The 14615-nt window shown below is 33.0% G+C and overlaps 1 protein-coding gene and 1 non-coding gene across 3 annotated transcripts in view; one reads left to right on the top strand and one right to left on the bottom strand.

Annotated features, from left to right (window-relative positions):
• The window catches only part of Btbd8 (BTB domain containing 8), an 82346-nt gene that overhangs the window by 31894 nt on the left and 35837 nt on the right, over window positions 1-14615 (top strand). For both annotated transcript variants that reach the window (XM_015500845.2, XM_048814461.1), the window contains 3 exons: window positions 6176-6256; window positions 7587-7683; window positions 13874-13962. In XM_015500845.2, the coding sequence (XP_015356331.2) occupies window positions 6176-6256; window positions 7587-7683; window positions 13874-13962 (267 nt within the window). The remainder of the gene's footprint in view (window positions 1-6175; window positions 6257-7586; window positions 7684-13873; window positions 13963-14615) is intronic.
• On the bottom strand, window positions 10139-10238 carry LOC125620144. Its single transcript, XR_007351728.1, has one exon. It is a non-coding gene; the product is annotated as a small nucleolar RNA U13 (small nucleolar RNA).

Here is a 14615-nt window from a genome sequence, read left to right as displayed (position 1 = left end):
GTTTATTATTATGGAAGATTTTAAATGCCAGGCTATAGACTTTATTATCCTGTAGGTAAAAAGAATATATAAATGGATCTCTTGGTGACATTTTATCATCACTACTGAAAAACAGCTTAAAAGACATATGTATCCTACTGATAAGATCTCTTTCTTTATGATCAATTTGAAATATCCACTGAATATAGGAAGGGTAGCTAACAAAAGCCAGAGTCTCTAAGTATGGCAATCCTAAGGATAATCAAAATTATACTTTGTGTAATTTTGAAAACTTGTCCAACAGCTATGTTTCATATATTTTAGACTTCATTTTTTAAACTGTCAATCCACTCTTAATTAGAATTGCATTCATTAACAATTCAAATAAAAAATAATACTAGTTTGACTCAGAATTTAACTTTTTGGCATTCATTAAAAATTATATAAGTCTGTGTAGTGAGGCAAAAGTCAAAAGAAGTATGATTATGGGATCTTACTAATTAGCAAAGGAAAGTAATTTCTTTCCATGGAATAAATTTTAGTGTCTTAGGTTAGTGATACTTTTAACTACTTGATACCTATTATGTATATCTTATTCCTGTCTTCAAATGATTCTATTTGAAGTAATAATATCTGACAATAATACTATATATTTTGTGTTTCTTCCACATTTAGTATACCCTAATTTTTAGAATCAGTCTTTGAGATAGAGAAGGTATTTTAAAGTTAAATGTCTACCCAGGTAAATAAGTGTGTATGTAGAATATAAATCACACATTTATTAATTATCAGTTCAGAATTCATTCCACTGGTCACTGAAGAAATTAAAAAGTTTTCCCATTGACCTGTATTCTTGAGCTAGCAAGAAGTACTCTTCTGTACTGTTAAAATTAGCACTTTTAACATTTTGTCCCATTGAACCTTAAAGCTCCTGGTAGGTTCATTAGGGAATGTATGACATAGGCTTATAATCTTACAGGAAGGCCATTTGGTAATGGATGCCCCTTCAACTTTTGTCTGTTTTACATAATTGTTGATCTCTAAGTTTAGCTATAGGAATAAAGGCAAGGGGAGTCTTGTCTTTGTCTTTCATTCTTCCTTCATCATCCCTCATGAACTGACAGATTAAACATTTACATACCCAGGCTTTTGAAGATGAGGTCTTTTTATTAAGAGGTCAGTGGAAAAGAAATAGTGGCATCAGTCATTGGTCTCTATTCTCTCACCTGTAACTTTCCATCTTTATGATAAGTATTTTCCTATATAATATGACCAGACTACTGCTGACCAAATTTAGTAGCTTATTCAAGGAAGGTCAAATACAAGTAGCCAAATTAGTTTCCAAGTGTTATCCAAATAAGCAGACTATACTTTGTATTAGTGCCAGCCATGACCAGGCTCATGCTTCTTGTAGTATTTTCCTTTCACTTATTCTATGGCAAGCAAGGCTCTGCACCTTACCTACTGGATCCTCTTACCCACACTGCTGTATGAGCAGTGGAGGCTCACTTCCAATTGGTACATTTATTCCTATTGCTAATGCGCTGGAAATGAGGATAGATTTCTCTTCGGTTCAACTCATTCATCAAGGAAGATTTTATAACACTAAAATAAAAGATGATAGTATCTTCTGATGGCTGCATGGTTTAATCTACATCCTTTTATCATTATTCTTATCATATAATGCTGTGATTTTTTTCCCTTTCCTATTATATCACATATCAAACTGATTGTGTTCAGATTGCCATTTTAGATTATTATATGCCACATTAATATTGTGGCATATAAATGCTATTGGAAGGCTAAAACAGATTGAGGAATTTTACCTTACAGAAAAAAAAATCACATCTTTCAGGGAATTTTATATTGTAACAAAGTAATTTACAAAACCAATTCCATTTTTTCCGTTACCATATTATAAACCCAGGTAGATGTTTCTATGGAGAGTGTGGTATAATAGAAAGATTGTGAACTATGATGTCCTTATAGGAAATCCTATATCCAGCCATAACTTCTTAAATTTAGGAAAATTCCTTAATTTTCGTGAGCTTCCTGAGGTTGTTGAAAGGATTGAGTGAGGTATAGTAAAAATACAAACAAACAAACAAACCTGGCATAGTGCTTGGTACATAGTATGTCATTATGATTTGTCTTTTTCTAATTTCTCAAGAATTTCTCTTTATTCTAAAGAGAATAAAGTTCAAGTGAGGGCCATTCCAATACCAGAACTCAGTGACTGCTTTGCATTATCAACAGCTTCTTTTGAAACTATGTAGCTATTGTAAGTCTGCATATTTTCTACAAATAGAATAGCATGAAATCCTGTCTGTTCTTACAGAAAGAACCACCGTGCTTTGGAGGTGGGCATATTAGAGTCCTATAATCCCACCCACATAGGTGCCTGAAACTTTAGAAACACAGAAATTGCATAGAGTAGGTGCATCAATCTCTTAGATCTTTGTCCTCTCATTAGTTGTTAGTTTTTCTAATTTTGAATATATGTAATGTTTTCATCTCCTATAAGCTTTTATCTGATTACACTTTAGTTGGAATAATGCTTTAAATCTTTCCATTTAAATCGTGGACTATTGAAGTAATTTGTTATTTTTCTAGGTCACTTGATCATGTCTTTATAAACCGTTTTAGGAAAAACATAGATGACTTGCAACATGATAACAAGAATGCATCTTAGTAAAACATCTGTCAAGACAGCAGGAAATTGGTTTCTTGCTGTTTTTATTGCTATCATATATTGATACATAGGCTCAAGTGTCTAGATTTTGCTCCTTATTTTAATAAAATGACTCTTGTTTTTATTTAGTCATTATTTTTTGCTTAAACATATCAAGTCTTAAACTATCTTTTCAATATAAATAGCCAGTTCTCATAAATGTTAACAAGAATGGCTCTTGAGAAATGTGAGGAAAAGTATATTGAACAGCATTACATTCTAGAAATCATGCTAATGTTTTAGATTAACAAACTATAGATAATATGGTTTAATGTTCTGAGATTAAACCTTGTTGTTTTCATTATATACATATGTACATATATGTGAGAATATTCAGATTTTTCACTTTTTTCTCTAAGTATTAAAGATTAGAGTTTGGAATCAGCAGAAACTAGTTAGCCATAATAGAGGCCATTTTGGGAAGGTTTGAGTTCTTCTGTATGAGTTCTAATAGGTCATTCATTAAACATTCATCAAACACTTACTGAACATATATTATTCAAGGAATAATAGAATCAAAGTAAACACCTGAATTCGCTGAAACTCCATTTTTTTCTTCTTGTTTCTTGTTTAGTTCCTTTAACAAATATTAGGAACTATGCTTAGTAATCTGTGAGGTTCTTACCAACACTGTCTCAATCAAGATTCTACTACCGAGCTCCAGTATTACATGAAGAAAGGAAATTCTTCTGTTCCAGTGGTATTAAATCAATACTGACATTCTTCTGGCACTAGACATACAATAATAAATAAGACATCAATACTGCCCTTACAGAACATGGTCTAGAAAGAGAGACAAATTCATAAACAAACATACTGCAAATTAGTTTGATAAGTGAAATAATAAAAGTATATGTAGAGTACTGATTGAAAGCCTAGACTTGGAGTGATTCTGCCTAGATTTAAATTCCAGTGCATTACTAGCCATTCGATCACCAGCAAGTTACTCAATTTCAATGTCTAGATCTATAAAATGAGACTAATAATAATATTTATTGTTGAGTTGTTATGATGATTAAATGAGCCAGTAGCATTCAAAGTGCATGTTAATTCAGGGACTGGATCATAATAAGTGCTTAATAAATGTTAGTTATTGTTTTTAACACTCATTTGAGGTTTTGTTATTTATTTTGCTTTTGTTTTTGCCTTAGGAGTATTAAGGAAATAGAGATAAAGACCCACTAATCTTGTGTCTGAAAGATAAAATAAGTGGAGAGGGAGAACATTGTAAGCACAGTTAATATGTGCTAAGGCATAGATAAAAAAGGAATTTAAGTTGTTTAAGTATAGAAAATGAGTAAATTCAGTTATCTTTCATCAGCTACTAGAGAGGGAGAACTGGGGGGTCAGATGATAGAGGTCTATATACCAAACTGGGGAATTTGGACTTTTTTCTATGAGCTTTGGAGAATAGAATTTTAGAAGTGGGAGACATAAATAAGATTTGCATTTTAGCAAAGTCACTTGATAATAATGTGGGAAATGGAATGCTAGCAGAATATTTCAGACAGGAAACCTGTGTGAAAGGATACTGTCTTAGTTCAGACAGGAGAAAATGAGAGGCTTGGGGCTCGGGTTGTGGCTCCCTTGCGAGACCATGGGTTCTATCCTCAGCACCACATAAAAATAAATAAGTGAAATAAAGATATTGTGTCCAACTACAACTAAAAAATAAATATTAAAAAAAGAAAAAGAAAACAAGAGGCTGAACCAGGGCAGGGAGAGGGAAAATAGATAGTAGAACCTGAATTCAAGAAGTTCTTGAAGGTATATATGACAGAGTAAATGAGGAAGAGAATTAAGATGAACCTCGGGTTCTAAGTTAGGCATCTAGATGAATGAGGTCTGAAGAGGCTGTCTAGCAGGGTCAGGGGTTTCTAATAAATAGACTTCTTCCTTTATGTTCAGAGTAAAATTAATCAACAGATGAAATAAGAAAAAATTTCCTTTATTTCTGATCAAAATGTTAAAACAGTATAATGTGCTTTGATCTAAGAACCAAAGTTAGCTTGTTTACTGTATTCCTCTAAGTCAACCCACGTAAGAAGTCTGATTCTGTATAGCAGGTTAACTTTTTCCTAGTCACCAGCTTCCCACTGATTCAGCTGAAAGGAAAAAAGAAATCAAATTACCTCTCATTCTGATTTCCTCCTAAGGAACCAGCAATGGTTGTCCACCAGCCAGATAAATTGCCCCCTTTGGTACAGAGAAGTAGAGGGTGGGGAAAGATGTCCTGTGAAAATGCTATCAATAAGATAGAAATAACAAAAAGAAGACTGAATTTGGAGTGTAGAGGAGGAGGGAGATTGTTCATTTCTGTTGCTTTTTAATAATATACTACCACAGATTGGATAGTTATAAAGAAAAGAGGTTGGGACTGAGGCTGTAGCTCAGTAGTAAAGTGCTTGCCTCGCATGTGTGAGGGACTGGGTTCAATCCTCAGCACCACATTAAAAAATTACATAAAGATACTGTGTGTTCATCTACAACTAAATAAATATTTTTTTAAAAAAGATGTTTATTTTGGCTCATGGCTCTGGTCCAAGGTTGATTGGGCCCATCTGATGATGATATTCTTATTGGCAGAGTACCAAGATGGCACAGGATATCACATGGCAAGAGAAAGAAAGCACATGAGAGACTTAGTCAAATTGTTTTTTATAGCAGACCCACTATCAAGATAACCCATTAATCCATTAATCACCTGAATGGGTTAACTCATTCATGAGGACAGAACCCTAATCACCTTTTAAAGATCCCATCTGGTCCTACTGCTTGATGTCTCACACTAGGAATTAGATGTCAACATGACTTTCAGAGGGGACAAACCAGAGCAGAGGTTAAGAATTCAGAGTTTGCTATAGTAAATAATAAAGGTTATCACTCAACTATTTCTTAAGTCATGTCTACTTTTTCAGCTATGTCATGAGGACATTGGTCAAACTAGAGCCACTAGCTCTAGGTGTAGGTATTACAAGTACAATCTGTACAGTATAACAATAATCTTCCTAGTGAATAGAGTTGTCCATCCTTAAGCAAAACCAGAGGCTAATTTATCAAAGATGCTGAAGAGAGGATTTCTTTCTTTATTTTATGGTTCTGGGGATCAAACCCAGGGCCTCACACATGCTGGGCAGGTGCTCTACCACTGTACTGCATCCTAGCAGAGGAGATAATTTCTTAATAAGAAGAAGTTGAACAATAACTTCTTAACATCCCAGACTCTAAAAAATATGGAAAAAGATTCTTGATAAATAATCAATTATTTGATAGTGTACATTTTATAACCTATGTATAAGTCCATAGCTGCAGTTCATTTTAAATTAATGGTATGCCTACATAGTGTTTATTTAAGAATGGAGATTAGAACTTTATTTTGGCTAAAAGTTTATGGGAAATAGAATGATTTATTGATTTAGATAAACCTTAATTATTTCTAGATTTGAGTTTTCCTTTATTTTGCAGTATAAACCATGTAGAAATGAATGTTATGATGCATTTTATATATGGAGGAATTTTGGACTTTCCAGACAAAGCTAATGTTGGGTATGTATTACTTTTTAATAAGCTTAAATATAAAAGTGTTAATATTTTACAGGTTCTGCTTTGTTGTGCTATGTTGCAGTATCAGTGAAGCAGAAGCTTCACTTTTTTTCTTCTTTTGAGATGGGGTCTTGCTATTTTCCCAGACAGATCTCATGAGCTCAAGTGATCTTCTTAAATTAACCTCCCAAGTGTGGAATTTATAGGTGTGTGTCACCTTGCTTGACTCTGAAGCTTCACTTTTATTATCAATTTTGCTAGCTATATTTTGAGTGTGTGTGGAAAATATCTAAAAACAATAAGAAAAGCTGAATAACTTACAGTAATAAGATTAAGAAAGGTCTTTTAGACTTAAATTATTTTAGAAAAATCTTACTTTGGAAAATAAATGAGAGTTTTTTATAAAAATAAAATCAATTTTTTGTCAAACTTTGAATGTTATTATACTTCTATATTTTTAAAATTTAGGTTGTCTTTTTTAAACAGCAAAAGAAAAACATTAAAATTTATTTCAGAATATAAAGGCATGCAAAGACCAACAAGTATGTGATTCTTACATGTTGTATACTGAAATACCATCTAAACTTCTGAAATCCTACTGGAGAGTGAAATTCTACCTTACTCTTCCAATTTTCTGTTGGTATTTTAGTAGCAAACGAGTGAAAGATGCTTTTTTAATTTTAAAGAATCGTTGGGGTTCCTCTAATTTTGAATCGAATAAATACATTTTGGGGGAGAACATATCATAGGTCACAGAAATTAAGTACCAATATTTTATCCCCAGGCAACCTATAGGAAAGTTTATGTTCTCAAAACTTATAGGCTGTCTAAATACTGGAAGCTTGTGTATGTGCTCAGAAGTACTTACCAGATGAAAGAAGTAAAGGCAACTCTGCAGTCATTACATGCGTTCTAATCTTGGAGTCATTTGTAGGCATTTTCAATAACCATCAATAACCATGATAACCATCAGTGAATTCACTCCCCAAACTATTATTGCACAAATCTGCTGCGCAGATTTTTGTAACATTTACAACTTTCAAAGCAGTTTCCTAAAAATCTTGTTCTATATGTTACTGAGAAAATGAGGGGAATTTGAAATATCTCCAGATTTACTTGTTATTCACATTAAGTGAATCAGTGTCAGTGCTTTCCATATTTTGGCCTGTGTTGTCGTTATAGTCCATAAAGAATATTTATTATGTGAAGCAAAAAGTTAGAACTAAAGTAATTCAAATTATTTTTAAAGACTGTATGTTATCAAGAAATCACTGTGTATTATGGTTTGATTTTTATATTGGAGAATTAACAAGTGCATCTATTTTCATTTTAGTCAGATACTCAATATGGCTGATATGTATGGACTAGAAGGACTAAAAGAAGTAGCAATCTATATTTTAAGAAGAGATTACTGTAATTTCTTTCAGAAGGTAATTATTGAGTCTCAGAAATCTTTACCCAGTACTTTAAGTCACCCATTATTACCTACTAGATTTAAGATTTTTGTTGTAATAGTACTTTAAATATAAAAAAATTAGTTTATAACTAATGGGGGTTCCAAATGACAGCACATATGGTGTCCTTTCAAAAATCAGAAACTAGTTAAAATATTTTAAGTGAAATAAAATTGATTTGGGAGGGTTATTGAAAGGATTTAGGATTTGACACTAGGAGAAAGGAAGTCAAGAAATATAGTTATCTTCTCCTTTTATCAAAGAGTTACACCATGGTTCATTGATTCTTTCCCCTAAAAGTATGTACTTTCTTTGTACCACTTCTTTGGAGAATGTACTTAGTTTTCTTCTACAATCTCTCCATATGGAATATGAATACTGATTGTTTTTTATTTTAGTTTACGCAAAGGTCAATTTACTGTCTAAAGAAATATTCCATTTTATGCATTCCAACCCCCCTTGGGACATTATTCTTAGATTCTTCATTGGGTTGTTTTTTGTTCTGCTTTTTTGCCATGCCGGGGATTGAATCCAGGGCCTTCTCTTGCAAGACAAAAGCCTTACCACTGAGCTACATCCCTGGTCCACTTCATTCTTTCAATGTACTTTGTAACTGTAGGTTATTTCTATTTTCTCATTTATGCCTTTCTAAATTGTGTAAATTTCCTACAATGATCACATAATCATCAACAAAAAAAAAAAACCCAGCAAAAACAAATTTTGAAAGAACTGTTTACATTGTACTTCCCTTTTACTGGGTATGTGAGGAAATAGTATGCATTATATGACTTTTAATTAGGTAATTTTAAGTACACTTAAATTGCAATGGGTTGTAGCTCAGCGGTAGAGTACTCGCCTAGTGCATGTGAGGCCCTGGGTTCGATTCTCAGCACCACATAAAAATAAATAAATAAAGGTATTTTGTCCAACTATAGCTAAAAAATAAATCTTAAAGAAAAGGACATTTAAATTTAGATTTTTGTGTTGGATAGGACTTTTCCTCCCTCCCCATAAATTGTAACTGAGGAAGCAGCCCATATGCTAAAAGAGAGCCATGAACAGCTGGGTTCACGAATGCCATCATTACCCCTCTGCAGAGTTTACTGAGAAACAGTTAAACCCCTCATGTAGTTTTGACCAATGATTCACTCCAGCCTTCATAATTAAGGGGATTGAAAAAAGGAAGGCAATATGTGGTCTCCTCAGCTTTGTGGAGAGAGAATAATTGTAGTGAAAGCCTTTTCTTTCTCCTGCACATGCCTCCCCTATTTTCCTAAAATGAAAGTTAGGAGGGAGATCCAAGTGAATCACATATAAAAAATAAAGATAGGAAGTAATTGCAACAAGGATAGGATGCCTTCATGTCCCAGTTGGACATTTACTATATCCATAAAACTAGCCCATCCTGGACCTTCCATCATGGAAGAAAAGAAAGTGATAAGCGATTTCTTGGGGGAACTTGGAATAGGCCTGAAAAGCCTATGAGAATAACCTTAATGTGGATATTTCTAAAGGTAGGAGGCTTGCTGGACAAGCTAGAACTATCCTGGTGTTAAGGGACTATAGTTATTGTTATGTAGAAAAAAAAAGTTGAAGAGTCTACTCTCCACCCCATTTACACATGATCTACAGGGAAGGAGGAGGACCTTAGTAGTTCCATGAAAGAGGATACTGAATCAAGACCAGAAAACAGTGTCCCACTTAGGCAGACATCATACATCATGAACCCTTAGAAGAGTCCTTAAACACCGAGAGGCAGTGGTGAATTTTTTTTTTTTCCCCTAAAAGAGCCACCACCTCAGCAAAGGCCACCAGCATCTGAGAGCAAAGTCAAGGACAACACCCTATTACCATCTTAGTCTCTGCTTAGTTATGTAAAATGACCACAGCTACCAATGGGCATCTTCCTTAGAGTTAGACCTAAAAAATGGAGGAGCAGGAGACCAGATTATGTTCTACTCCCTATTGCCGATCTCACCAATCATGAATCTAGTCAATGTTATGGAGAGAAAGATTTATATCAGATATGAGATAGATATTAAAACAGTACTCTACTGAATTTTAACAATAAAACCAGAAAGCTATGGAATCTGCTTATTGTATTAAGAATTGCAATGCAAAAGAATTATGAATGTAATGCACTCCTCTAATGTGATGTATGTAAGAAATAATTAAAAAAATTTTTTAAAAGATGTGAAAAATTGGGGATTTGACATAGCTAGGTAAAAAGCATTAGTTTGAAAAAAAATATGTTTTATGTTAGTATCTCCTCTGAGCTGATACTTCTCAGTAAACTAGTTAATCTAACATAAAAATAATCTTATGAATAATTTTAGACCATTGCCTCTATTTTTATACATTCAGGAGTATATGAGTTATATGCAGCTTCTTGTATTTTACTTTTAGTGATCCACTTTATTTTATTGTTTTATATCAGACAGGTAATATACTGACATTGTAACACTGTTTGAGGGAGGCACATCTCAATGATATAAAAACTCAGTCACCACACTTATGAACAACAAAAGGATCCCCACTTAATTTTAAACCCAAGGGCATATTTGTTTCTATTAAAACAACAGAAAGTGTTTCTTTTTAAATTAACAGTGTAGTATTTTGTTGAAAATTTTTTTTATTGTATTTTATTTATTTTAATATAGTTTGTATTACTGTGGTAATAAATATTTGAGCGAACAGTTTCTGTTTTTATTGACCTGATCTTTAAACTTTCTTGTTTTTCATATTTTAAAAATATGTATTTTTATAATATACTTTTGAATATATAAATTTTTTCAAAAAATTTTAGTTGTAGACAGACATAATAACTTTATTTTATTTTTTTAATTTTATTTATTCATTTAGTTATTGATGGACCTTGATTTTTTTATTTATATATGGTGCTGAGAATCGAACCCAGTGCCTCACACATTCCAGGCAAGCACTTTACCACTGAGCCACAACCCCAGCCCATAACTTTATTTTAATTATTTATTTTTTTTATATGGTGCTGCAGATCGAACCCAGTGCCTCACACATGCTAGACAAATGTTCTACCAACTGAGCTACAACCCCAGCCTGACTTTTGAATATATATAATTTTTAAGTTTTATTTCTCACTTATGCAGTCTCTTGGCAGTGACTTAAGTATCATAAATTTATCATAAGATACCCACAGTAAAACAAATATAGGTATAATATGATAGACAACTGGCCTCACAATTCTTGACTGGAGATAGTTTTAGTCATTTCATTAACTTCATAATCCTGCCTTTCATACATTTAAATTTGGGGGGGGCTTCATTTATGGCATTATAGTGGATATATATTTACTTTATATGCATACATATAGTCACCAATTAAAAATATATTTTAGAAAATAATTTCAATATTTATCTTCCCACATTCTGCAAGCAGGTTTTTGAAAATGACTAAAGGTCAATCATGCCGTTACAAAAAAAACCTTGGGAATCAGCAATTCCCTATAAATAAATTCTCAAAGAGCCAAAGTTATCCCTTTAAGCCAAGAGTCAGCAGGTTTTTCTCTGTAAAGGCACTTAGTGAGACCCTGTCTCAAAAATTTAAAAAAAGAGAAAAGGGCTGGGGATGTGTAGCTCAGCTGTAAAGCACCCCTGGATTGAATCACCAGTACCCACCCACCTCCCCCCCCCCGAATTTCAGGCTTTGTGAATCCTCTTGTCTATACAGAACTGTGCTCTGATGTTAGAGATCAACATATAAATGAAGTAACATGACAGTATTCTGGTAAAATTTTATTCACAAAACCAGTGATGGACTACATTTTCCCCACAGGCTGAAGTTTGCCAGTCTTCTGCTTTAAGCAACAAGTTTTTTTAAATATACATTTTGACAATTACAGAAATTACTATTGTTATAATATCACTAGACTTCATGTTATATAAGGCTGGTTTTTTTCTAAGAAAAATTAGATTGTTGAACTTTTTAACTTGTACATACTTTTATAATTTTTCAGACTTCTGAGTATTCTTAGTCTGCTATACTAATTTGATACTCTTCTATGAATTGTTCAGAAAATCAAATTATATCTAGGGTTGTAGCTCTGTGGTAGAGTGCTTTCCTTGCATGTGTGAAGTACTGGATTTGATCCTTAGCACCACATAAAAATAAGTCAGTAAAATAAAGGTATTGTGTCCATCTACAACTAAAAAATATATATATAAAAAAAAGAAAACCAAATTATTTAACTTGGTAGAATTATCATCATATAACCTGTAATAGTGATAGTCATTTCTGATTTCAGGAACTCCAATTATCTTATAGGGATTTTAATTAAATTTAAATTTAATTTAAATTGTTAATATGCAAAATATTTACATTTAGTTCTTAAGTACTACTAGAACACTTTTTTCTTTATTTTTTCTTTTGATACCAAGGATTGAACCCTCCCCAGCCCTATTTTTTTTTAAGTTGTTGATAGACCTTTATTTTATTTTTTTGTGTGTGTTGCTGAGAACTGAACCTGGTGCCTCATACCTGCCAGGCAAGTGCACTACCACTGAGCCACAGCCACCTCAGCCCTTTTTAATTTTGAGACAGGGTCTTGCTAAGCTACTTAGAGCCCTGCTAAATTGCTGAGTAGCTTTGTACTTGCAATCCTCCTGCCTTAGACTCCCAATACAGACATGTGTCACTGTGCCCGCCCTATAATACTTTGTACTAGAAGATTAATAGTACTAGAAGATTAAATTAATAGATTAATTTGATAGAAGATTAAATTAGTTTAATTAAGAATAAATTAAAAGTTGGAAATTACTGACCTTATTGGAAGAATTATGCCAGAGACATTTCTAAAGAAGGTTTTTCTCTGCTTTGAGAACAGGGGATCTTTGGAAGTATATATTTACAGACTAGATATATAAATTGACTTTTTGCTGGTCTTGAACCCTAGCTCACAACGAATGAATGTGTATAAAGAGAAATTCAACCTATTGGGGAAATAGATGTGTCTAGGAACAGTTCAAAACCTGAAAATACATGGCATGGGCAATACATAGCACATATGCTTAATACCAAGAGCAATAGGTTGTTTTCCCTATCTGTATCTACCTTTTGTTTAATTAATTACTTTTATATATGTGCTTTAAAAAATGTTATATTATAGTTTAATTAAAGTCTCTTTTTATCCAAGATCAGCATACGGGCTTTGTTACATTTTGTTAAAATTGAGAGAAAGGTATAGAGATAGCTTATATACCCATACCTCCACATATTATCAGAATTTTTTTTACCAGAGTGATACATTTGATACAATTGATGAACTTACATTGACACATCATTATCACCCAAGTCTATAGGTTTTAGAATTCACTCTTGGTATTATATATTCCATGAGTTTGGGCAAATGTATAATCACATGTATCTGACATCACATATATGTGATCTTTTTACTGTCCCCATAGATTTGATTTTTTTCTTAGTGTTACATAGTTGAAATCATATAGTAGATAACCTTTTCAGATTGACTTCTTTTTTTGTGTGTTGGAAATTGAACTCAGGACACTCAACCCCTGAGCCACATTCCTAGCCCTATTTTGTATTTTATTTAAAGACAGGGTCTCACTGAGTTGCTTAGCACCTGGCTATTGTTGAGGCTGGCTTTGAACTTGGGATCCTCCAGTCTCAGCCTTCCCGGCTGCTGGGATTACAGGAATGTACCAGTGCACCCAGCTCAGATTGACTTCTTATTAATATTCATTTAGTGATATTTATTCAAATTTCCTCCATGTTTTTTCTTGACTTGATAGCTCATTCAGTGTGAGTATTCCATTGCTTGCATGTACTATAGTTCATTTATCCATTCACCTACTAAAGGATATCTTGGTTGCTTCCAAGTTTCAGGAATAATGAGTAAAGCTGCTTTAAACATCTTTATATAGGTGTTTGTGTGGAAAGGTATTTTTAAGAAAATTTGAGACATTAACTACACAGCATGCCTATAGGCAGAGTTCCAACAGAAGTTAATTTCAGATAGAGAACTAAGTATAGAAAATTGGTTTTTTAATTCATCAGATTTTGAATTGTATGTATTTACAGTTTAGATATATGTCACATTTTCTTTATGAACCAAATACTTTTACCCTCTGCAAACCAAAAAAAGAATAAAAGCAATGTTTTCTGTCAATTTTAGCCCATTTCCAGAACATTGACTTCTATACTGGAATGCCTAATTATTGCTCATTCAGTTGGAGTGGAAAGTCTTTTTGCTGACTGCATGAAGTAAGTTATATTAAGAAGTGCTGCTGTTATAAATTTAGGGATTTTGTTCTTTTATTTTATTTTTTTTTTATTTTTATTTTTATTTATTTATTTATTTATTTTTTAATTGGTTGTTCAAAACATTACAAAGCTCATGACATATCATCTTCCATACATTTCATTCAAATGGGTTATGAACTCCCATTTTTTACCCCAAATACAAGTTGCAGAATCACATCGGTTACACATCCGCATTTTTACATAATACCATATTAATGACTGTTGTATTCTGCTACCTTTCCTATCCCCTACTATCCCCCCTCCCCTTCCCTCTCATCTTCCCTCTCTACCCCATCTGCTGTTGTTTAATTCTCTCCCTTGTTTTTTTTTCCCCCTTTCCCCTCACAAACTCTTATATGTAATTTTGTGTAACAATGAGGGTCTCCTTCCATTTCCATAGTTTCCCTTCTCTCTCCCTTTCTCTCCCCCCACTCGTCTCTGTTTAATGTTAATCTTTTCCTCATGCTCTTCTTCCCTGTTCTGATCTTAGTTGCTCTCTTTATATCAAAGAAGACATTTGGCATTTGTTTTTTAAGGATTGGCTAGCTTCACTTAGCATAATCTGCTCTAATGCCATCCATTTCCCTGCAAAATCCATGATTTTGTCATTTTTT

This window comes from Marmota marmota, unplaced genomic scaffold (genome assembly GCF_001458135.2).
Source record: "Marmota marmota marmota unplaced genomic scaffold, marMar, whole genome shotgun sequence".
Classification (NCBI taxonomy): Eukaryota; Metazoa; Chordata; class Mammalia; order Rodentia; family Sciuridae; genus Marmota; species Marmota marmota.
The sequence above is the reverse complement of the archived record's forward strand: the minus strand, read 5'-3'. Positions and strand labels throughout refer to the sequence as shown.